The sequence below is a fragment of the Penicillium cosmopolitanum genome (assembly GCF_028827165.1).
Source record: "Penicillium cosmopolitanum strain IBT 29677 chromosome Unknown utg000006l:49.0-5199605.0:1.0-5204138.0, whole genome shotgun sequence".
NCBI classification, from domain to species: Eukaryota; Fungi; Ascomycota; class Eurotiomycetes; order Eurotiales; family Aspergillaceae; genus Penicillium; species Penicillium cosmopolitanum.
This window is the reverse complement of record NW_026622676.1, coordinates 2,549,578-2,572,437: the sequence shown is the minus strand read 5'-3', so window position 1 is coordinate 2,572,437 and position 22,860 is coordinate 2,549,578. Positions and strand designations below refer to the sequence as shown.

The 22,860-nt window shown below is 50.3% G+C and overlaps 12 protein-coding genes across 12 annotated transcripts; 7 read left to right on the top strand and 5 right to left on the bottom strand.

Annotated features, from left to right (window-relative positions):
- Window positions 1-342: 342 nt before the first annotated feature.
- Window positions 343-1,381, top strand: N7509_005474 (uncharacterized protein; the record flags this gene model as incomplete). The annotated part of the gene is made up of 2 exons (XM_056630111.1): window positions 343-545; window positions 622-1,381. The coding sequence occupies 2 exons, from the start codon at window positions 343-345 to the stop codon at window positions 1,379-1,381; spliced, it is 963 nt and encodes a 320-aa protein (XP_056489413.1).
- Window positions 1,382-2,110: 729 nt separating this feature from the next.
- N7509_005473 (putative mitochondrial protein sorting (Msf1)) lies at window positions 2,111-2,728 on the bottom strand (the record flags this gene model as incomplete). Its single annotated transcript, XM_056630110.1, has 2 exons — window positions 2,111-2,515; window positions 2,576-2,728. 2 exons carry the CDS (start codon window positions 2,726-2,728, stop codon window positions 2,111-2,113), a joined length of 558 nt encoding a protein of 185 aa, XP_056489412.1.
- A 334-nt stretch (window positions 2,729-3,062) lies between these two features.
- On the top strand, window positions 3,063-3,895 carry N7509_005472 (thioredoxin peroxidase DOT5; the record flags this gene model as incomplete). The annotated part of the gene is made up of 2 exons (XM_056630109.1): window positions 3,063-3,435; window positions 3,531-3,895. Coding segments are annotated over 2 exons (738 nt in total), but the record flags the coding sequence as incomplete, so codon positions are not given.
- A 1,055-nt stretch (window positions 3,896-4,950) lies between these two features.
- On the top strand, window positions 4,951-5,687 carry N7509_005471 (uncharacterized protein; the record flags this gene model as incomplete). Its single annotated transcript, XM_056630108.1, has 4 exons — window positions 4,951-5,010; window positions 5,071-5,146; window positions 5,220-5,580; window positions 5,663-5,687. 4 exons carry the CDS (start codon window positions 4,951-4,953, stop codon window positions 5,685-5,687), a joined length of 522 nt encoding a protein of 173 aa, XP_056489410.1.
- An 801-nt stretch (window positions 5,688-6,488) lies between these two features.
- On the bottom strand, window positions 6,489-7,089 carry N7509_005470 (DUF1761 domain-containing protein; the record flags this gene model as incomplete). The annotated part of the gene is made up of 3 exons (XM_056630107.1): window positions 6,489-6,623; window positions 6,690-6,994; window positions 7,074-7,089. 3 exons carry the CDS (start codon window positions 7,087-7,089, stop codon window positions 6,489-6,491), a joined length of 456 nt encoding a protein of 151 aa, XP_056489409.1.
- Window positions 7,090-7,968: 879 nt separating this feature from the next.
- N7509_005469 (uncharacterized protein) lies at window positions 7,969-8,824 on the top strand (the record flags this gene model as incomplete). Its single annotated transcript, XM_056630106.1, has 2 exons — window positions 7,969-8,228; window positions 8,341-8,824. The coding sequence occupies 2 exons, from the start codon at window positions 7,969-7,971 to the stop codon at window positions 8,822-8,824; spliced, it is 744 nt and encodes a 247-aa protein (XP_056489408.1).
- A 180-nt stretch (window positions 8,825-9,004) lies between these two features.
- N7509_005468 (rRNA-processing protein MPP10) lies at window positions 9,005-11,152 on the bottom strand (the record flags this gene model as incomplete). Its single annotated transcript, XM_056630105.1, has 1 exon — window positions 9,005-11,152. The coding sequence occupies one exon, from the start codon at window positions 11,150-11,152 to the stop codon at window positions 9,005-9,007; it is 2,148 nt and encodes a 715-aa protein (XP_056489407.1).
- A 1,484-nt stretch (window positions 11,153-12,636) lies between these two features.
- Window positions 12,637-13,780, top strand: N7509_005467 (oxidoreductase, short-chain dehydrogenase/reductase family; the record flags this gene model as incomplete). The annotated part of the gene is made up of 4 exons (XM_056630104.1): window positions 12,637-12,703; window positions 12,758-13,196; window positions 13,287-13,531; window positions 13,593-13,780. 4 exons carry the CDS (start codon window positions 12,637-12,639, stop codon window positions 13,778-13,780), a joined length of 939 nt encoding a protein of 312 aa, XP_056489406.1.
- A 449-nt stretch (window positions 13,781-14,229) lies between these two features.
- Window positions 14,230-15,124, bottom strand: N7509_005466 (NADH-ubiquinone oxidoreductase 19.3 kDa subunit; the record flags this gene model as incomplete). Its single annotated transcript, XM_056630103.1, has 4 exons — window positions 14,230-14,325; window positions 14,410-14,731; window positions 14,793-15,030; window positions 15,082-15,124. 4 exons carry the CDS (start codon window positions 15,122-15,124, stop codon window positions 14,230-14,232), a joined length of 699 nt encoding a protein of 232 aa, XP_056489405.1.
- A 592-nt stretch (window positions 15,125-15,716) lies between these two features.
- On the top strand, window positions 15,717-16,368 carry N7509_005465 (uncharacterized protein; the record flags this gene model as incomplete). The annotated part of the gene is made up of 3 exons (XM_056630102.1): window positions 15,717-15,761; window positions 15,814-16,107; window positions 16,180-16,368. 3 exons carry the CDS (start codon window positions 15,717-15,719, stop codon window positions 16,366-16,368), a joined length of 528 nt encoding a protein of 175 aa, XP_056489404.1.
- A 99-nt stretch (window positions 16,369-16,467) lies between these two features.
- Window positions 16,468-17,723, bottom strand: N7509_005464 (ACP S-malonyltransferase; the record flags this gene model as incomplete). Its single annotated transcript, XM_056630101.1, has 2 exons — window positions 16,468-17,525; window positions 17,594-17,723. The coding sequence occupies 2 exons, from the start codon at window positions 17,721-17,723 to the stop codon at window positions 16,468-16,470; spliced, it is 1,188 nt and encodes a 395-aa protein (XP_056489403.1).
- Window positions 17,724-18,566: 843 nt separating this feature from the next.
- On the top strand, window positions 18,567-22,749 carry N7509_005463 (putative nuclear pore complex subunit Nup133; the record flags this gene model as incomplete). The annotated part of the gene is made up of 5 exons (XM_056630100.1): window positions 18,567-18,863; window positions 18,953-19,022; window positions 19,084-21,791; window positions 21,874-22,387; window positions 22,445-22,749. Coding segments are annotated over 5 exons (3,894 nt in total), but the record flags the coding sequence as incomplete, so codon positions are not given.
- Window positions 22,750-22,860: the final 111 nt, after the last annotated feature.

The window sequence follows — 22,860 nt, the reverse complement described above, 5'->3', positions numbered from 1 at the left end:
GGAAAAAGAATTCGAGGGGCAGCGGAGTAGAGAGTAAATTAATTAGTTCCAGGCGGAAAGGGACCGGAGGGGCTGTGGGGAAAGACTCCAGATCTTCTGCGCCCAGGGCCAAGCCTCCCTTTTTTCCCTTATCCAGTTGCTTAGGAACGTCATCTGTGCCCCTCTAACCTGGACTTCTCCTCCGGACTGCCTCGATTCTCGATTCTTGATTCTTGGTCTTTATTTCCATTCCGTGGATGCGATCGCGATAACCCGGGGGACCCCCCTGTCTGTCATCCCTGTGCGCCCAACGTCATATTGCCTATCGAATCTCTGTGAACGAGACACAACTACAAATCCACAATGATTGCATCTACATTTGCCCCAAGCTTGTCACGGAGGGACACAGCCAAGTCCACTGGCGGATATGACACTCCACATGGAAGCATCCCACCAGTGTCAAGCGGCGGAGGTCCCTTTGGGCCACAGAGCGCCACAGCCATATATCAACAAATTCACGACATGGCTACGAAGCGGATCTCGACTCTGGGCTACTTGAGAAAGGCGTAAGCAATATCGGCCTACAAGACGAATACATTTGAGAACCGACAAGCTAACCAAGGGGCGTCTTCTCATTTCCAGCCTCGAGGGCCGTGTTTACTGGTTCAATACTGTCCACTTCTCCCGAGCAGACATCAATCGCATGCCATATTTCGAAGCCCGAAAGCTCTCCCGCCGAGCCGTCAACTATCTCCTCCTCGGCCTATCCCTCCCACCAATCCTGGACGTCAACTCGACTCCATTCGAGTACATGCGAGCCTTGAACGCCCTCCTCCTCGAATTCGAAGCATACCAACAAGTCCACCCACCAGACGGCAGTTCCTCATCCAGTCTCGCCCGAGCACGTATACCCCAAATGTTCAAGCGAGCCGCACACGCCGGCACCAAGACTCGAAGAGCCAGCTCGGCCACCGAAATCGGTTTACCCATGCAAACAAGCGATCCCTCAGATCTGAAAAGTGCGGCGAATAACATTTCGCCCGCCAATGCGGCGGCAGCCTCGATAATCTCCTTCCCCCTCACCGAGTCCTCCGACCTCCTCCCCGGTGAAGAATACACGTACCTCCTGACGCCCTCATTGCCCTTTGAGCCGGATTTCTTTGAGACGTTCGCTACGCTTTGCGATGTGCTGATTGATTGCTACACGAGGATTCTGAGCTTGGTTTCGTCCCCGTCGACTTGTACGGTTGGGCTTGGGGAGTTATTCTCTAAAGCGGATGCTAAACTGCGCAAGATTATGGTTGCTGGTGCGGTGCGGGAGTTTGAGGACGCAAGTCGGAATAGCGTCAAGAATGAGGTTTCTGGCGTCAATCGGGTGGTGCTTGGTGGATTGATGGGTTGATTTGATTTGGTTTGATATGATATGATGTGATGTGGTATTTATCACGACATTTACCCTTTAGATTATGAATGGGTCCCGAAGATCTCACCGGCTTCCGCGAGCCTACGAGTATAATTTCTGTTTTACGATCCGAGATAGGCGTTTTCGGGAGTTCGTTTCTTTTTTTACCTGGCTGGATACTGGATACTGGCTAGTGGATTTATTGAATTTGTTCGGAATTGATTAGATGATTTAACGAGACCAACAAAAGGCAATTCTGTACAGTAGTTGAGAGAGTTCGGTCTTTTAACTTCGATAACTGGGAAACTTCTATGCATCTCTATGCCCTCAAGGGGTGGATATCACTCGCTCGTATTCAAACGTAGAAAAATGAATCGCTGGGAACAATTCATAACTTTTCTTTTTGCTGGCCATGTTGGTTTATACGACACCGGGGATTGTTCCGGTGCATGGCGCAGGGTTCCCTTTTTCCGTGAGGGGTAGGGCGGAAAACGACAAAAAATCGATTCGATTGGGGTAAACTCCGGGTGGCGCCGTGTGCTTTGAAATGCTGGGAAAGAAGAAATAGGACAGGAAAAAAACAAAAGCGCCGGTATTATGCAATCGCTCGATGCAGGAATCGTTAAGGAGAGGTGATGCTTCGAATGTCGTCGGGTCGAGTAGAGTAGGTTAGGGCGGAGGAAGGTGGAAATGAAAGGTGGCGGTGTTACAGAGCGAGGCCGATGTCGGCTACAGCTTCTGCTTCTCGAGATCGCGTTGTTCGCCAAAGACTCGGCGGCTCATCTCGAGGACTGTTTCAAATCCTTCGCGGCCGATAATGGCGTTCTCCTTGAATCGTTCCACGCTAGCCTCTTCGACCTTGTTCTTGATCTTTTGCCATCCGCCGCAGAGAGCGGTAATCTTCGCCTCCTGAGTGAACTGGGTGGTGGCGGATGATGATGGCTGGTAGGTAACGGTCTCACGGACGTTGAGGACATTCGACCATGTCAGGTTGTTGGAGCACATGGTGACTTTCTTAGAGACGGGGTCGACGTAGGAAACTTCGTAGACGTGGGAAGTCGTAGATCCGCCGAGAAGGGTGACAACCCATTGTGGTGCAGATTGGTTGCAGGTAATCAGACGCTCAGTACGCAGCTGAAAGAAAGGTTAGCTCGGGGTTCAGGGTAAAACATGCTGTATCGAGTGTTGACTCACGATTCCGGTCGAGGGGTCGATAGTCCGGGAGAGAGTGTCGACACCGACAACGTGGGTTGCCTTGTCGTTCCAGGGGCAATACTTGCGCCAGTTTGCCGTAGACACCTCCTCCCAGGAGTAGTCGAAGTCGCAGGTAGATGAGAAGACCTTCATCGTGAGGCGCGTTCAACAGGCGAGTCCCTTGGAAATGGGTGATTGCGAAATTGCGAAACACCAGACGGGGTGAAAGAGAGTATGGAGAGTTTGAGGACGCGAAGATCAAAAGTGGCGAGGTCGAAACAATATCAGTGGACACAAAAAATCCCTAGATGAGTCAGGTGTTGGGCTAGAAAAAAGAATGGGGAATATGTGGGTTTGAGTGGCGATCAAGAGAAAACGTCAAATCGAGATTTTTCACGCGCGCGGGTCAGGGCAGTCCCGAGAGGAGCCGTGGGTCGGAATCTCCCGTGTTGGTGTGCTTGGCGCTTAGTCATTACATGTACCGTAGTGTACCTGGTACGCAGGCACAACAATCCCGCACGAGGAGCTGCAGCTGAGCTATCCATTCTCTCCACTTCACACCCCATCCCCCCTCATTATGGTTGAACTTCGCAAGCGCAAGGCCCCCGCGCCTCCTCCTGTCGTGGAGAAAAAGAGCAAGCCTGGTCCCAAGCCAAAGGCGACCAAAAAGGAGGAGACTGTCGCTCCAGTTGATGATGATAAACCGAAGGTACCTCAGGTGGGCGATGTCATTGACCTAGAGGCCTTTGGTGGTGATTTCGAGACCAATGAAGGCACCGCGACCTCTCTGAAGAAGCTTGTCGACGACAGCAAGGCTGGTGTGGTCATTTTTACCTATCCTAAAGCTTCGACTCCTGGATGTATGTCTCCATCCTACCGCGCCCGCGCGCTGATAGCCAACACCATTTCGTCCCCTCATCATATTTGAATCTTAAATCTAACATTTCATCCATAGGTACCAAGCAAGCATGCCTCTTCCGCGACAACTTTGTCCACCTTTCATCCACCGGTCTATCTATCTACGGTCTTTCGGGCGACTCGCCCAAGGCCAACACCACCTTCAAGACTAAGCAGAATCTTCCATATGAACTGCTGTGCAACCCAAGCTATGGCCTCATCGGCGCCATTGGTCTGAAGAAGGCCCCTAAGGGAACCATTCGCGGTGTCTTCGCCGTCGACAAGAGTGGCAAGGTCCTGATTCGTGAGCAGGGAGGTCCTGATGCTACCGTCGATGCTGTCCAAAAGATTGTGGCCACGGGTCCGGCCAAGGAGGAAGCAAAGGAGGATACTAAGGAGGAGAACGGCGATGAGGCTAAATAGTCGTGTTGAGCATGGTGAGATGACGGAGAACACCCTGCTATGGTGATCACCCCTGTTCGACGTAGTACTACCAGATCACCCGAATCTTGTGATTTATAACGAAACCACCTTTACGCAAACATGTTTTAGGAAATACCCAAGGTGATATTTGTTTTCAGTTTTCCCCACAAGTGAAGCATACGTTGAGATTTACAACTATTTTGTCATGAGGTGTGAGAGGGAAGCCAGAAATGCCATGGGGCACCCGCAGCTGTGGCCCGGGCACAACTCCATGCAAGCCACTGCATTCCTTGAATGTCGTCACGGTGTTTATTGGGTGTTCAATCTTTATGAAACATCAATTGCCGACCGGGAACCTTACAAGATAGAGACTGATTAACAAGCAGGTCGTTGCTACTTGTAAAACATAGCCTAACTGAATATGTGGATACCAGTAAGGAAAGTGGAATATTCAAATTGTGATGACCATGATACTAGTATCAAATAGAAATTCAAACCAATGATTTTCCAGAGCGTCCATCAAATACTAAATATTATGAAATAGTGAATAGTACCGAATTACTCACCAAGTGTGTCCTAAATTTTGTTGATCGGGCATAGCTACCCTATGTATGCTTTCGGCGTTTGTGGTATGTCTTATATACCTACATCCAGCTATTGGGTAAATAAAGTACACGTTGTCTTGATAGATAGACAGATAGGTAATAGTTGGTTCATTATATGAGACATCACTGAGTTTCATTTCCTATATCCCATCTCCAGCAACTGTATTGTCAGGTAAATAAGTAGAGAACAGACATTAGTAATGGGAGCGTCGATGGTTGGTTGACAACCGGGAATGTGGAGATACAATAATCCGAACTCAACTGCACCACTCCGTATCCTGACGTGCCGCATCTTGAATATTGAAGGCCGCCACCACCGCTTGACGAGCTTAAAGACTTTTCAACGTGAGTAGGAGACTCAATTACACTGATACACTTACCCTCTACCATCGAGGGGGAGGATTTCGAGCTTTGTGTGCTGATACAGGGATTCAGTTCAAAGTCTTCAGTATGGCCGGCGGTGCTATCAAAGCCGCTAAGGCGGCATCCCACGTCGTTCCAATTGCGCAGGTACGTCCTAGAAGGAATTGACAAATTTCTATGACCTAAATTAACCCTCTCCGATCACAGAAATACACCCTCGAGTCCAAGGGTATCTGGGACTGGGTCCGTCGCACCCTCGCGGTCGACCCGAACCGATCATCCGGTGTCCCTCTGAACTCTCAGTTCCGCCTGCCCACCCCTGGCTCTAACCCCCCCTCTCGCCTACGATGACCCAGTCACCCTCCCCGCCGGTGACATCGCCGACAACCCTTACTGGAAGCGCGACGCCCGGAGGAACTACCCGACACTCAGCACCATCACCCAGGCCGACGCCGTGTCTCTCCTGACCGTCGGCAGCCAGGCCGCGCCCAAGGACGACGTCCTGCAGCTCGGCGAGGCTGGCGCCAAGCAGATTGTCTCTGTCAAGGCGGAGGGCGAGGAGCGTGGTCTTGCCGGTTACTTCGAGAAGAACAAGACTGGTGTTGCCAGCGTTCTGGGTGCCAATGGCTTGCCTCCTTCCCCTACCAACCTCAACACTGTCGCCAAGGAGTCTCAGTCCACATACCAGCTCGGTACAGAGAACGGTTACCCCGATATGTGAGTCGTTTTTGTTTTCTTTTCCGAGGGTTCCCTTGCCTGCAATGGTTTTTCCGGTCTGTCACTAATGCTGGTATTTTAGCTACCCGTGCCGCACTTTTGTTTGATTAGATCGTTTCGTGGAGAGGCTTTGATTACGCCCTCAAAAGGGTTGGCTAGTTTATGTGATATTCAATACATATTTCCTTTTTTCAATTTCTTCTGTTCCCCTTGTCTAGAACAATCGATATCAAGCGGAAATGGTATGGGACCATAACGAAGCGAGTGAATGGTTCTAATGCCAGTTGATTTCAAGTTGGCATATGCTCGATTCTTATTTCCTTCAGGTTGTAGTCACGGACTAGAATCACAAGATATCCAACACAACCTCATCAGCCTTCTTCGCATAAGTTGAGAATAATCTTTTGATATATTCATCAGTTGTTCCGCACTATTTGTAGGTATACATTCCATCAAGCAAGTCCCAGTGCCCACTGCTCTATCCTCTAACGTTTTGAGTGATAGGTGTGCTTCCAGCTTGCGAGTCTAAGCTGCTTGGGTAGTACGAGCCGCTGACTACGTTTTCAAGTAGTATGTGTACTACTTGTACGTGTACTTTACTACTACCTGGGTGCCACATCTCTAAAATTGCCATGCATTGCCAGTGAGTATCCTAATATATGATACCAGAGCATACAATGAGCTGTGGCACATTGACTCGGTTCAACAACTTGAAGTATTCTGAGAGGCGCCAAGGATGGGTTACAGGACAGCTTTTAACAATAGAGAAGGCACATTTGTGTTCATTTACATTAGAGAGAAGAATTAGACCGTAGATACACAGACGCCGACACCCTCTTCATATCAATCATGTCCGGGCCCGAGCTAACTGAGATAATTTATCCGGCACATAGACTCCGTAGAGATAACTAATCGAACGGGTTGGTGCGAGTTCCCCACCAGGTGAGGAACAAGCTGAGGCCAACGGTCTCGAACACGCGAGATACCGCACCGACAGCAACGGTGTCAATGGGCCTCTTCTCGGCGAAGATCTGGCTGACGAACTGTGATGGAACATTAGCATGTATGCACTTCTAAAGTAATCGCGTTATTCTTTGGAGCGGACGTACACCGGGAGCAGAGCTGGCGAAGAAGATCAGCGTTCCGAGGTATGCGGCGCCCTTGTAGCTCAGGGTGCCGGTGGCGTTGATCAGAGCAGCGACACCGTAGGTCTGGACGGCACTGCCGACGAGGGAGCTTCCCCATGCGGCGGCGGCACCGGCAGCCTCCTTGGACTTGATGAACTCCTCTTTGGAGTTGGCGGCCTGGGCGCGGTGGTAGGTGTCGCCGAAGACTGGGGCCAAAATGCCCAGGGAAGCTGTGTGGGTGAAGAACGTACCCAGGGCGATGGCCGAGGGCTTGACGGGGGGAAGGTCTGACAGGTAGAAAAAGGTATGTTAGTGAAGCTGCTCTCAATGGTTGTCTGTCTTGCAGTTGGCAATGCAGGTACATACAGTGCAAGGTAGTCATGATGAGTAAAATTGCTTTATTGGATGATCAAATCTGAATGGAAGAAAAGTTCCAAGGGAGCACATGAGGTTTTAAAGCAACTGGGAGCTTTCCATGGCGTGGTAGGTATGCAAGTGACGTCGTCATGATTCAGTGCAATGCGGAGGGCACATGACGTCAGATCACGTTTACGCCTTGAAACTGAAACTGGAACTGGCTACGGGTGGTTCTTTCCTCGGAAAGCACGAAAACGATTACTTGCAAGTCCACTGAAATTGGGAACTTGTTTTAGAAAGCACGTCAGAGTCAGATTGCCTTGTACTCTGCACTCCACACTCTGTACTCCCCACCGTATATGGTATGATGTCCCCCAGCCTCGGGTCGACCCCGTAACACCTCCACCATGTGGGGGTTCGCCCACCTGCCAGGATTTGCAGATCTCCATTGGGGAATAGCGCACGGGCGCAAGCTTCTTTTTTTGCTTCTTTGTGTTATTCTCCAATCCCAGCATGCACACGGTATATCGTGTTTCATCCTAGCAAGTGCTCTATACGGAGAGTGGCCCTAGGGACTAGCCAAGTCTTCCAGTGATAGAGAACAGCATCTATATCAAGGATTGCATATTGTGCATTATGATTCCTGCTATCTTTTCTTTTCTTCTCATCGTATACTACCTTCATTCCCATGCTATATCTTCCTATTTTCTAGCCTCATGATTTTCACTCCGTCCATCATGTGATTCGCCGGCGATAAGCACCGGGCTAAGGCGAAAAGGCCCCACTGGATGGCAGTAGACTGGTTTGTATTTGCCGCACCGAGATTCTTTGCTCTTCCACCCTTCCAGAGAAAAAAAAAAATAAGAAAATAAACGTCCACTGCCCTCACTCACAATCAGACTCAATGGAGAGATCAGTTAGCCCAGAATCCAATCCGGATGCCCCCTTCAACGTGAGCAATACTTTAGCTCCCCCACGAGTCAACAAGGCCGCCGGTACTACGAATGTCACCTTCGACGGACTCCTGAGCGATCCGCTGCTCTTGAAGGAAGATCTCAAAAATGGCTGCGGTGGTCAGCTTTGGCCAGCCGGAATGACTCTGGCTAGATATCTTCTTGCTCAACACGCCTCGGACATGTCTGGGAAAACCATGTCGGTTAGCCCGTGTGTGTTAGGGGAAACCCATGGCCACCAACCTCTCTCTTCATCCCCTATTCTCCCCCACCTCGCCTGGCTGCTACCAAATAAACAGAATCAAACTGACACCGCAGTATAGCGTGGAAATCGGAGCCGGAGGAGGCCTCGTCGGTCTCGGCGTCGCACGCGGATGTGAATTCGCATCACCGATCCACATCACTGATCAACTACCCATGTTCGACCTAATGCAAGACAACATCCAATTGAACCAACTCGGCACAAAAGTCAAAGCCTCAATATTAGACTGGGGAGAGCCGCTCCCGGCTCACATCCCCGCAAATCCGGACATCATCATTGCTGCCGACTGCGTCTACTTCGAGCCCGCTTTCCCTCTTCTCCTCTCCACCCTGCAAGATCTCATCGGCCCCAACACAGTGTGCTACTTCTGCTACAAGCGCCGCCGAAGAGCGGATCTACGATTCATGAAAATGGCCAAGAAGGCCTTCGATATGCAAGAGATTCGTGACGACCCTAATGCGACTACCTATAACCGCGAAAATATCTTTCTCTACTCCATTCGACGCAAGACACCCAAAAGCAACAATGAACTTGCAACGAAATAGACAGCGACATTCCATCAGAAACCAGCAGAAACAGCGAAACTATGGACCATTTTCAATAGATGCAGCGATGATATTATCCAACTCATGAAATAAAAATTCTATACACAAAATGTGGCTCCTCAACTCCCCATCACTAGATATCCTTTCCTATCGACTTTTTGTTTGTACAGCTGTGATCTTTCACAGCTTCAACTTATCACCCTTGTTACCGTGCTCTTTCCTGTCTTTACCACCGTCCATGTTGGTGACCTTGCCCTCCTTGTCAATGACCTTGACGCCACCCTTCTTCAGATCAGAGACCAGTTGTTGCTTCTCGGCCGCCTTGCCCTTGGGTTCGGCGGGCTTGTCGCTGGACTTGTACTGGGCCTTGTTCTGTCGTCTCTTGCGGGCCTTGTCCTCACGGCTCATCTCATCCTTGGAAATAGATGCGCCAGTCTTGAGAAGAACCTCGCCAGCAACCTTTCCACCGTCGCCAGGTGCGTAGACTTCTTGAGGAGCGAGCGCAGATGGTCCGCCAGCGGCGCTGCCAGCTGTAGGACGAGCATCCTCCATCGTGATGGTTGCGGCATCGGTAACCACATTGATATTGGCCTGGGGGGCCTTGGGAGTGTAGTGCCAGTTGCAGAGCGTATCCAGCTGAGCGCTGACATCCTTCCAGAGGTTCTGGATCTCAGCATGCTCTCGCATGAGCTTCTTATCCTTAGTGTCGACGTAGTTCGGATCATTGGCGCGCTGGTGTTCAGCCTCATACATCTCAGCCAGACTTTCTTGCGGCTTAGTGTCTGCCAGCTCGAATCGTGCGCGACGCTGGGCCTTGGAGTCACCGATACCCGGACGACGGCGAATGACTTCATCGAACTCGTTGGCGAGAATTCGGCGCTTGACAAGTTCCTCGATGTCCTCGGATGTTTCATTCGTCACGACGGGAACTGGCTTACCCACTCGTTCGAAGTCGAGATCTTCTTCGATAAGTGAGTTGACAGGTCGCTCCACAGCCCGGGCCTCACCAGCCATTGTCCACTCCTTTTTAGCAACATTGGAGGCTTCTAATCGGCGAATCTCATCCGCGATCTTGGCCCTTTGCTTCTCGTGGGTTGACTTGGGACCCTGGCTCTCGCCATCTACCTCCATGTCTTCGCCTCCCTCCTCCATCTCGTCCTCGTCATCGAAAAGGTCGCGTCGGACATCAGCCATGGCCCGATCGACATCTTCTTGGGTGATATCCGCAGCAGCCTTAGGCTGGGTCTTGGGGAGAGCGCGGAATTTCTTAGATGAGGCCTTGCGAGCCGGCGCTTGGAAAAAGTCGGCATATTTGATGTTGCTGGTGTCGCCATAGCTGGTCGCTTCGGGGTCAACGTCAGGCTCGACATCGTCGTCATCAGAGTCGGCAGCGTTGAGATCAGCGTTGCCGAAAGTCGGCCCGTCTTCTTCGCTGTCATCGTCCATATCCTCATCCTCGCGACCACCCCCGATGGGATCTTGCTTAGCTTTAGGAAGAGCGTCAGTCGCAACAATGGGGTCCGCGTGCCAGTTGACTTCCTCCTCTTCATCATCGTCGTCATCGTCCGCGCCACCCTTCATGTCTTGCCTCTCTAGCTCTTCGGACTGTTTGTTGAAGTCGTCGATAGAGAAGAATCCGTCGTTAAGGCCGAATTTATCTTCAGTGTAGAAACCACCATCTTCCTCCTCCTTCTCGGAGGCAGCGGAGCCTTCCTCGTCTTCATCGCTGAATCCTTCTCCCTCCATCTCATCAAAGTCGTCAACTCCGCCCTCTTCAAGCCCTTCAAGCTCATCCTCCTCTCCAAGCTCAGCCTCAGACCCCTCAATATCCTCCTCATCCCCCGAGAAAGCATCCGACATGCTCTCAGCATCATCACTCTCAGAACCCAGCTCTTCAGGACCCGACCCCTCAGCCAAAGAACCCTCCTCATCCTCCGAGCCAAGATCCCCAAACTGCGCAATAAGAGCAACATCCCTCTGAATCTCCGCGCCCGCAGACTCCAATATCCGCGTCGCTTGTTCCCATACTTGATTCGATGTGAAGCCGTCAACGTAGAGATTCTTTAATTGCAGAGGCGGCGCGGCGTCAATCTCTTCTGATCGCTTGCGCTTCTTGTTGAGTTGTTTGCGGGCGGTTTGTTCATCCACGACGGATGTCGCGAGTGGGTCGAGGATTTGTTTAGCAGAGTCTGCGAGGAGTGCGTGGAGGTCGCTGGAGGGTTGGAGGAAGGACCAGGGTGTGGACAGCGCTGAGGGGAGGTCTGTCTTTGTGGTGGTGGTGGGTGTCACCATAGTGGCTGCGTCGGAGGTGTTCTTTCGTTTCGCCATTGTGGAATTGTGTGTGGGAGCGTAGCGGTTGGAAACGCTGGGCGATGGTGCTCTTCCGAGGCGGAGGGAATCTTTTGAGGCCGCCGAAGAAAAATTGTACGGGCCTGGTTGTTGGCCAATCACCGCCCTCGTTGATAAGATAAGGACCAAATGGGGCATCTATACGTAAGGTACCGGTAGTGAATTGCTTTATAAAGATTGATTTATTTGCTCTAAGAGTATTTAAATAAATTAATGATCTAGATGTCACACTATTATCTGCATGCAATTCTTCTCTACAGAGCTCTATACATACAATGACGGCAACCACTCCTTCTACAGACACTTCCGGCTAGTACCAATCTAGGAAGGCACATGGCCAGTCGCAACTGCCTGTCAACAATGTCAACAAAAAGCGTTTGCCCCAGGGAGAAAAGAAAATAAAAAGAATTTGGTCGCTGGCAGGCAGGATCGAGCCGCTGAGCAAAAAGCAAAAAGATAAGCCCGCAATTCAGCTTCTCCTATCCCGCATATGGACTTTCCTAGAGGAACCAATTGTTCCCCTAGACCATAGACAGAGACTTCCTACAAATAAAACCATGCCATTGCTCTCCTTTTGTGACCAATTTTGCATTTATGCGAATGTCATCACCGAGGCATCCCACCTCGTTATTGTCATCACTCCTATTGCCGTCCTCCTTATTCTCCCCTCACGCAAGGGGTTCTCTTCGGTTTCCGGATGCTTCAACACAGGCTTTAACATAGTCTATCTAGTAAAGGTGTACTCATGTATCGAGAGCGGTCTATTAGTTTATCCCAATCCATTTAATGGGCCAATAAAGTTATTCATAGTCATTTTGAATGTTCGAGTCATCGGGGAAACGCCGTGGCAAGTCCAATCAAGCACCTCCCAGATACCCCAGTCATCCTTCAACAAGATATCTATGTCCCGATCCTTATGATAAAAATTGTGCATGTGAAATAGTATCAAGACAAATCCTCATGTCGCGAGATGACGACAAATTACCATCATGCTTTTGTCTCAAAAAAGTTGCCATCTGATCTGAACGTGGCAAACCCCAACCATTGTAACCACAATCCAGTCCTCTCAAATCAGAGAAGATGTTTCTGTGTCTAGAATCATGGGGGCTCCAGAAGTGCCACCTTCTAATCATTTTTGCCATTAAAGTTGCCAAATCATGCCCTTGAGAGGATGCATAGGGAAGTTATATCTTCGGTGGCACCAATCTCTAGCACGGATCAATGCCACCTGCAGTAATTAGCACATCTCTTTGGCTCAGGCCCTAGTGAAAAACAATTGAAAATGTCATTGTGACGAAAAGCGCCTTGGGATTCTTAAATACATGCTCTCCCAGCATGATCAAGATCTAATCTCCTAAACTTGATCCAACCCATTTGTCACCTTGAAATTCCGTATACATACCAGAGAATTCCAAACCAGATCAACTCCTCTCTATCTAATATTATAACTAAAACTAATCAAAATGCCGCTCCATGTCTCCCAGTCCACAGAGAGGCCAGCCAGTGGCTCGAAGTCCCAGTTCGAGCCAGGTAAGACACCAACGATTTGCTGGGAGTCTATAGATACTAAATTAAATTGAACAGGTCACAAGATCCCCATCCAACACTTGAAGATGCCCGGCTTGCAGGCAGACATGGAAAACCCCAAGCCTGTCTCCGATCAGATCCCCACCGAAGATGGCGGATATCAAACCTACAAGGCCGCCGGCAAGCTCGAAGGAAAGAATGCCATCATCACTGGTGGCGACTCGGGCATTGGACGTGCCTGTGCAATTCTCTTCGCTATGGAAGGTGCATCCAGCATGATCGTATATCTCCCCGAAGAAGAGAAAGATGCCAAAGAGACGAAGAGGCTGGTCGAGCAGTACGGTCAGAAGTGCTATTGTATGCCAATCGATATTCGCAAGAAGGAAAATTGCCAGAAGATCGTCGATACGGCAGTCAAGGATATGGGTGGTGTCGATATCCTGGTCAACAATGCCGCATTCCAGAATATGCTGGCCGATATTAGTGAAGTCACCGAGTAAGTTTTGAGAGAAATACCTTTGTTGATAAAAACAGCCCTAGACCTCGTGAGAGGTCCAGCAGGTTTGCTGATATATTTGATATACAGGGATCAATGGGAGAAGACTTTCGACACAAACATTCACTCATTCTTCTATCTCTCTAAATACTCTCTCCGGCACATGAAGAAAGGTTCAACTATTATCAATTGTGCCTCGGTGAATCCTTACATCGGCCGAGGGGACCTGCTTGACTACACGTCTACCAAGGGAGCTATTGTGGCATTCACACGTGCGCTCTCAAATCAACAGGCCAAGAAGGGAATTCGAGTCAATTGCGTCTGTCCGGGTCCTAGTATGTGTCTGCCCTTGTATAAAACCACCAGCAAAGTTGGGGAGCTAACAACATGCTATAGTCTGGACTCCTTTGATCCCAGCAACAATGATGACTGAAGCGATGGAACAGTTCCATGCAGTGCCAATTGGTCGCCCGGGACAGCCGAGTGAGGTTGCAACTTGCTTTGTCTTCCTTGCGAGTCAGGACAGTAGTTATATTTCTGGTCAGTGTCTGCATCCCAATGGCGGTGTTATGGTCAATGGATAGACCCGTCGGTGCGCAAAGGTTGGTTCTGTTTTTGAATAGCGGTAGGCGTTGCTTCCGCGAGGACCTTCGGCCTAAAGGGCTATTGTAGGCGATTTAGAAATAAAATAAGCTATAAGATTAGGTGTTAGATGGCCTACTGGGAAATTTAACTTCCGAGTTATTCTTTTCTTAATACCAATCACTCGAAAATATAGTTGTTTGTATGCAGTCGAGATCAAGGACTACTAGTTTGCTTTAATGCTTTTTATCAACGCAGAGTCAAGAAGGTGGAAATTTTAAAGAAATTTCATTGGACTAATCAAGGAAATTGGAGTCACAACCAGAGGCCTAAGATATACAGTAATAAGACACAAGAGACTCCACGATGGCTTGGTATGCGTTTTGAATCCACCGCGTCTAACGGAACGAATAAATGAAAGGGTAACGGAAAAGGGAATTTGCCAAAAGGCTTAACGGCGGTACCACATGCGGGTGATGCGAGTGTGGCGCATCTTCTTCTGCAGCTGGAAGATACCGTACATCAGAGCCTCGGAGGTAGGGGGGGCCTGGATATGATAGTTAGCAACGGAGATTCACGGGAAGAAAGGAAACAGAGAGTTGGGATAAAACTGACATCCAGGAACGTAAACATCAACAGGCACAATACGATCGCAACCGCGAACAACGGAGTAACTGTAGTGGTAGTAACCACCACCGTTGGCACAGCTGCCCATAGAGACGACCCATCGGGGGTCGGGCATCTGATCGTAGACTTGACGCAGGGCAGGGGCCATCTTGTTTGTCAAGGTACCGGCGACAATCATGACATCGGATTGACGGGGGGAGGCACGGAAAATGATACCCAAGCGATCTTGATCGTAGCGGGGGTGGAAAGGTGCATCATCTCGACGGCGCAGCAGGCGAGACCGAAGGTCATGGGCCACAGGGAGGATTGACGGGCCCAGTTGGTAACTTGATCGAGGGTAGTCCTAGAAGCGATTAATTGTTAGCCAGAGCACCGCGGGCAAGATACGTCGTGGCGAGACGGTTGTGTGTGGAGGTTGCCGAGGCAGCGTACAAGACATATTGCATAGCACCCTTCTTGGGCTCCTGGGTGAGGAGAGGAACCTCCTGGCGGACCTTGCCAGAGGCAGTCAGGCCCTTGCCTGATGTCGATTGCTGCTCAATGGCAGTGGCGGATTTCACAGATGAGGTCGAAAGGGCCGCAATGGGCGAGGCGCGAGGAGGGCATGTCGCCAGGCGGGCGCGCGCTGTTGGACGGATTAGAAGGGATCTAGGCATTGCGAGTAGAGGGGATGTACCGCTCAAAGAGCCGGAGAGGGCCGGTCGCACGAGAGGCATCATGATTGTAGTCTCAGTGAGATGGCGAGTCTGTTCCGGGCAGCTTGAAGGTGGCGGGCGCTCTCTGGGTAAGGAGGACTTTTGCCGGAGGAAAACGGTAAGAATGACGTGGTAACAGACTGGTTTGTGCAGGTTCAGGTAAGGGATTCTCGAGTCGATTATTGGCGGAGAGCAGGTAATTTTCCGTTCCTGCGTTGTGTATGGTAAAAGCGGTGAATGGCTTGGAAAGAGAATCGGGCTTCGCCTGATTGGTTCCCCATATTATGGCCTGAGGCTACAAAATTGTGGTCAGTGCGTGGTCACTTCCCTTCCGCTATCGCCCCAGCTATCTTGGCCCGATATGCGGGTGCTTTGGAGCTGCATCCAATTCAATCTGCCATTTCACTACATTTCCTCGCACCCCATCGAATAGAAGCATAGCCTGCTTTCATTTATCACGCCATATATCAGCACTGATATCGGTCACCTTATCACTCGCCACGCTTCTCCAGTCGCCTGACGCAAATCGGACAGGGGAACAGTGTCCAAAACAGCTGCCCCTCCAATTCTGAACTCAATATAAACAATCACCTTGGGAGATTGGACATTCTGCAAAATGGCAGGACCAAAAATTGCCTGTATAGGTATCATTGGCAAATCAGTACGAAGTAAACTGACCCTGCGCAACTTGACTTTTGCTAACTTCAATCCAGGACAATCCTCTCCACATCTCCCTCTTCCCTCCATATACAGATTCCACAATTGAATTCTCCTTCCTCCTCAACTCATGCCTCGACATTTTCGAAATCCGACGCAAGCACACATCTATCGACCAAGATCTCGGTCTACTACAAGCAATTGACGAGAGGCTAGCAGCTTACGGCTGGCTGACAACAACGGGCGTGAAGCTTCTGGTCATCGTGGATCTATTTGGCCAAGAGACTGCTGGTGCAGGGAAGCCAATAGGCTCTGCAGTTAGCGGTTTGAGGGACGCAGATGTCAAGCCCGTAAGTCGAGGGACCGTCTTTCCTAGGAAAATAAGTGCTTGCTTGGCTAACCTACATACCCTCATGAATTAGGCATTTCGATCTCTTCAGAGCGCATACATTCAGCTCCTTCAAAATCCTTTCTATTCCCCAGATGATCACGCTCCTGCTCCGGGATCAGCAGCTAGTGCAGCATCTAATTCCTTGCCGATCTCCAACCCCAAGTTTATCGCCGAAGTTCAGCGTATTGGCGAAACGTGGGTGCCCGGTGCTACTGCATAGATTATGATTTAATGAAAACTCCCCATTTTGTACTTCAAATAAATTCATTGCTTGTCATAAGATGGACGTAAATTTTGAATACAATTACAGACATGTTTTTCACTGTGTCTTCAGGCACGTTTTCAATGGTTCCTGACTTCGGCTTCGGTCTGTTCCAGGGCAACAATCATTTCCTCCATTTTCTCTCGGGTTGCAGACGGCCCATACGCCACCTCCTTTGGTATTTACCCGGCCAACTTCTTTTCCAACAAGATTTCGGCCTACTTTGCCAGGCCCGATGCCGATCCAACGTCTGACACCTTGTTCTTGGTGAAGATAGCGTATGCTGTCCCACCACCGGACAGTATCCGTGCATTGTCGAGACAGTAGATTTTTGAGATCTTCCTTTGATTTGAAAGGTAGAGATGAGACATTGGAGATACAAGGTATTCTGCCAGGGAAGCTAATGTCGGTGTGTTCGAGTGCGGTTCGCATATATTGGGTAGCGGGAAACATCACGGGACTGTGGAAAGGGCTTTCGCTTTTGAGTCTCACGGCACGGGGATCGTGTCCGCCAAACTGGCGCAGCTGGACCAGGAGAGTTCTGATTCTTTCGATACTGCCGCTGAGAACGATCTGGTTGGAGGAATTGATGTTCGCCACCATAACTTGCTGGATTGACGGGGTTTGAACAGTGTCGTCAGTTCCTAGTCCGAGGAACTCATGCACGGTTCTGAGAAGGCTTTCGAGGTGTTCGGGTTCGCAGATTAATGCTACCATCCCGTATGTTTCGCCGGAGTGCTCGACCACTTCTCGGGTACATCGGGCCATGACTTCAGCCCGGTGTCGTACCAGCTTGAGCGCGTCGGAAAATTGGAGATAGCCTCCAGCAACTAATGCTGTGAATTCTCCGAGGCTGTGGCCCAAGGTCACGTCGACCCGTGATGTAGTATTTAGTCCGTACTCATTCTCTAGAATGCGGAGGATGAGAACGGAGATGGCCATGATAGCCGGCTGCGCGTTTTCGGTCTTGTTTAATTTTGAATTAGGACCATCAGAGATGATGCGGGATAAATTGAATCCTAGGATGGAGTCCATCTCATCCAGGAGGCGCGTTGTGGTTCGAGGGAACCGATCCATCCAGGTATTGGCCATGCCCACCCGCTGTACTCCATGGCCTATAGTTAAGTCATTTAGCTGCCGTCCAGCGTCCAGCGACAGGGGAAACACATCAGAGAGTACCTACCTGGGAAAAATAGAGCTGTGTGCAGCTCCCTCCTGGATGAAGGGGCCCGGGCCATCATCCTCAGAGCCCCCGTCATGGCTGGGGAAGTTAATCCCCGCAGGTGACGCCTTGAAATCATAACCGAGCGCATTGTAAGACTGCGTGCTGGGCGACTTTGGCCTTGATCAAGACCCAAAACAACATATGATCATGGTGATAGCTGCATATACCCGTGAGAAAGAGCAGACATCAAGATGAGAACGAAAGACCAGACATAAAGTTGACCAACTCCTTTGGAATCCCCAACGTGGGCGTGGGGCTGGGGATTCACGTGAGCCTTTCTTCCGCATTTCGGGGGAATCGGGGGAATCGGGCCCGGAACACGGCACTTGTCCAGTCCTGAGCCACGAATTACTATCTGATCTGGTGTTGAGCACGGGAACGATTCTCCGTGTTTTCGGATGCCGCTGCATAGCTATTTGCTATGCTTTTAGTGGAGACCAGAATTGAGCTACTACGAGTAGTTAGTTCCAGTTGTGATTCTCTTACTAGTTTTTCTTTTATTTGTTTGTGGTATATATTGCCGCCATTTCAATAGCTGTAAGTCCTCAGGCTTCAAAGGGGTCAATTCCAAGGTTTAATTTGTAAGATTCAGTTTAGCATCAATCGATTGATCCAGTAAGAAAATGACATAGTAAGTAATTAAATACTGTTAAAACAATATATTATTCAACTCCAGTAGCTAGTTAGTAGTTACTACTCTAGTTAGTATTGGAAGTGAATGCATTCCACCACACTCACCGCCCTGGGCAGAACGCCAACTTCTTTGGTGTAAACACTCTCATTGCCAGAGCTCTGAGCCCATCCTTCCATTGCTATCTGATTGCGCCCTTCTTCGCCATATCTAGGCGCATTCTCCCCAGGCCATTCTTTCGCTCTATCTCCTGGCTTCGGCCGGTGTAATGTGAAGGCTGAGACCAGTTTCGAAATAGAAAAAAAATGTTCGCACCTCGAGCCGCTCGCACGTCTCGACGCCGCCAGAGAACCAGCTCCGACGACTCGGTCGGTCCCCCCGAAAGCCAAGAGACAACGTTCTGTTCTACGCCAATCCGGAGATACCACCGCTGCGAGCTTGCTGAGAGACAATGCCGCAGAAGCACAGTCCGCGACATCGGCCCTGTCCAACGATCACGACCTAGCTACGGACCCCACTGGCCTTGAGTCGCTACCAATTCGTGGCGCAAAACCGAGTGAAGCTTCTAAAGGTGATTCGGAGGGAGCAGTAGCCCTGGTAAGTCAAATGCTGCTTTGAATGATTGCCCGCTGGAGATATCACTTTATTTGAGTGCAAGGCATGGCCGCTGATACCGCTGAAAATAGTCAAAAACAGATTACTATATTGTCAACCAACTTCCAGCTCTGCCGGATCAGATCCGAGGCTCACAGTCAGGTAAGAAGCTCTACACGATATCTCAATTTGGGACGCCGGTCCTAACATCGTGGAAACACAGATCCGTTGAAGTGCTTTTTCGCGCCCGGTCACGACCATGCCTTAGCCTTGACGCACTCGCATGCGATCGTATGGCCCTACTCGGTCGCCACTTCTTCACCTTCGCCCTCAGAAACCTTTACCGTGTCGATCCCCAAATCATGCAGAGACCCATACGGACCAGTACCCCTCGGTGCCCTAGTATCTACAGCCACCGGAGAACACCCTGGTCTTCTAGTCATCATTCCTTCGACAGGCAAAATCATATACTGGGAGACTGTATCGAGCGCGGCATCTTTGGCATTGTCTCGACAAAAACAGAATGGAATTCAAGGGTCTACCCCCGGACTACTCTCGGGAGAAGTTGCAGTGGAAGTTATGAATTGTGAGCCCTCGGGTCTTATTGTTACATTTTCCTCTGGGCGAGTAGCACATGTCACTCTGAGAGACCCTCAGGGCAAGCCCTCTGTATTGGTCAACTTCCTCAGGAGCACTGGTGGTAGCGGGGGTGGACTCTTCGGCGGATTGAAGAATGTTTTGGGAGGTGGATACTGGAGGAAAGAGGTCACTGCTGTTCACCCAGGTCCCTCCCGCCAGCGGGGTCAGCGGGATGTGCTCGTGGCTACCTCGACTGGTCTGGTAGAGATCTGGAGTACCCACTGGCATCACGGAAGTGCCCTGAAAAAGAAGTACGATGTCAAGGAGGAGATCGCGGCGGCACTTCCTTCAGATATGAAGAGTGTGACCGAAGTCGATCTCAAGGTCATGGATTTTGCCTTTTCTGCCCAGTCTTCGGACGAACAGGAGTCTGATGAATCGTGGGGTCTTTTCGTTGTCGTCAGCACCCCTCAATCCTTGGAGGCCAAAACAATGTTTGTCGTCCAGCTCCAATTATCTGGAAACCAATCGCGCGTCCAGTCTTCGTTCGCTGTGGGCCTTCACAGTATCCCGGCCATGGGTCAGGAATTGAAACCCAAGATTCTGATCACAACTTCCGAGGATACTGCTTTCATCATACTTGGGCAATCTCTCGTTATTCTCTCCCTTACAGCTATTGATGAGTCTCCAACCTCCCAACTTCTACACGACGCCCAAAAGTTGGCCCTTCCTTTCCAGGATACAATCAATCTTCGATCTGGCGAAGAGTTCGAAGTATTGGGATATGGTCCCGAGGAACGCACTGACGATGAAGAGGGCTCTTCATGTGTGATCATGATTCGGAACTTTGGTGTTGTTCGAATCGATGTGACACCTCAATTTTCTACAGAGCACGACGTGGAGGAAGGCCCAGTCACGGCTAAACACAAACTCGAGCAGGCCATTTTCTTCGGTACTATGGCAAAGAATCCTCTTAATCTGGTTGGCGATGGCGGTCTCGACTTCCCTCCCGAGGAGGTTGAACAAGCCTCCTTGGAAATCTGTAGGGAGCTCCTTCAATCCGACACCCGATTTATCCCAAGCACTACGATTTCCATTGATCAAAATCTGCGGCTTCGGGCCAAAGCTCTCAACGACCTTGCGTCTTTACTTTCGAAGAAGGGCAATCCCTTGGGCCGGACGGCTAGATGGGAGCTCCTTTGGGGCGCAGAGAAGCTTGCTGCCCAGCGGGCTATGTGGAAATTGGAAGAGACGCTCCGCAACAAGAACGAGGGTCTCTTCCTTGGCCAGGTAATCGATTCGATGAATGACAAGTTCAAGACCAGCCCTAGCGGCGACACCGATCCTGTCCGCCAGTGGTTCTTGAAGGATACATATCAGATGGAGCATATCATTCCATGGATCAAACACTCTGTCAAGTCTCGTAAGGGCAGCTCCAAGCAGACGCGCAAGAACTCCGAGCAGATCCTGGAGGCTAGCGAGCTGTTCCTTGCAGTTACAGAAACAGCCTTCCGGTATCGTGATGATCATGCTTCAATGTATGGTCTGGGCGACGACTTTGTGGAGGATGGCGTTCTTGCCGATGGATACGACACGCTACCCGAGTTCTGGACCTCCCGACGAATGGGATATACGGAAGCCGGAGATCTTCTGGAAATTGAAATCGACAGTGTTCTCTCCTGGGTGCAACAAAAGAAATCTAGCGCAGATGCACCGGACGGACAAATTGCGAAGAGACTCGCCGAAAACAGTGCTCGTCACCTTCGAGCTGTCGGTCAGATGCACCGCGAGCGAACCCGCTGGCTTGCAGCACAGGAGGACCCCAAGCTCATCGATGAGGGTGTTTCGATTGAGCAATCCTTTGTTAAGGAACGCAAGTGGTCGCTCTTCAAATTGGCAGGAATTGGCCATCTTCAAGACGCAATCGTTCTAGCGGAGCGGTTCCGTGATATGGAAGCTCTGGTCGAACTGATCCTTGAACTTTCCGACCAAGTTAAGGACCGCGCAGAGAAAGGTCTGGCACTAGAAGGCACGGAAACATCTGTCTTTGGTGTGGCTCCTATCGGAAACAGTGTTGCAGATGTCGAGCGCCGGGTTGCGCATTATTTCGACAAGTTTGGCGAGCCTTGGTCAGACGCATACTTCACACGACAGATTTCTATGGGAAATCCTGGTGCGTTGCTCTCAATGAGGAAGTATCAGCGATGTGTAACCGGCTTCCTTCGGAAAACACCTGCATATGCTAAGTTGAGCTGGATGAACGATGTGGCCGGCGAAGATGACTATGAATCCGCTGCTTCATGCTTGGAAAACCTGGCTATCGGCAGTGAAAAACAACTTTGGAACCACCATGTCGAGATTTCGCTGGCGAAGCTCAGCAAGTTGGCTTCAAGCGAAAAAAAATCCTTCTCTTAGTAACGGTTCGGCCTTCCAGGAGGATATCAAGCGCCTCGACGACTCTATCGCCATTGACGAGACCCAAGATAAGCTCTACTACTACATCCGACCATTCACCGATGGCGCAATCGACCACAAAGCTGAGCAAGAGCTTGCCTTGGATTATTTCGGAAGCTATCTGGCGCAAGATCGTCCATCCCTTCACGAAATCTTAGGCGACGCTCTTTCTACTCTCGTCAACCGAAGTATCATCGGAACCGACGGACTTCTTGATGTCCTCACCCTCATCGGTTATGTTGAGGTACCGGAAGACGTTGACAGTGATCTTTGCGGCCGGGAATTCTACCAAGCCCTCCGGGTTCTTGATCATAGCCGCTATGCGCAGCGAGACCCTTCATATGTATCTGCCTTGCGAAAGCTGATTTGGCGACGATGCATGATCAAGGATGACTGGAATGCTCTTGGAAAGGCCGCCGAGGGAACCAACGGAGACTCGGCCAGTGCCACTCATAACACCTCCCTCTACCAGACCTTGTCGTCCTGTTTGACAGGTGAGTTTATGATGAATCATGATTCCTCAACACATTCCATTCTAACATTTTTTACAGAACACTCTGGGTCTAGTCTCCAATCTCTCTTCCAACCCGTATCCCCAGCCGAGGCATTGATGGCCGACTCCGAGTCAGACATTCTCGTCTCACGCTTCCGCCCGGAACAAAGGGCCCGTGTTGCTACCGACCTCCAGCGGGAAGACGATCTCCTACGTGAATATATCGAAACTGGCAAGCTCGACTTCTGGTTCCAAAATCTCCTGGAATCAATTGGAACCCAGACATCTGCCCAAACAGATACTCCTGCAGGGAATGCCGCTTCCCCCTCTCAGGATCCCAAGGCGCGATTGACGTTCGTTTAAGCTAGTGTGGTTTCTTTTTGTCTTGGTTTGTGGCGGTGCTAGAGGTTTCACAATGGTCTGCGGGCTGGAATGATTTGTATTTGTAGCATTTACGGAATATCTGAGTCTCCT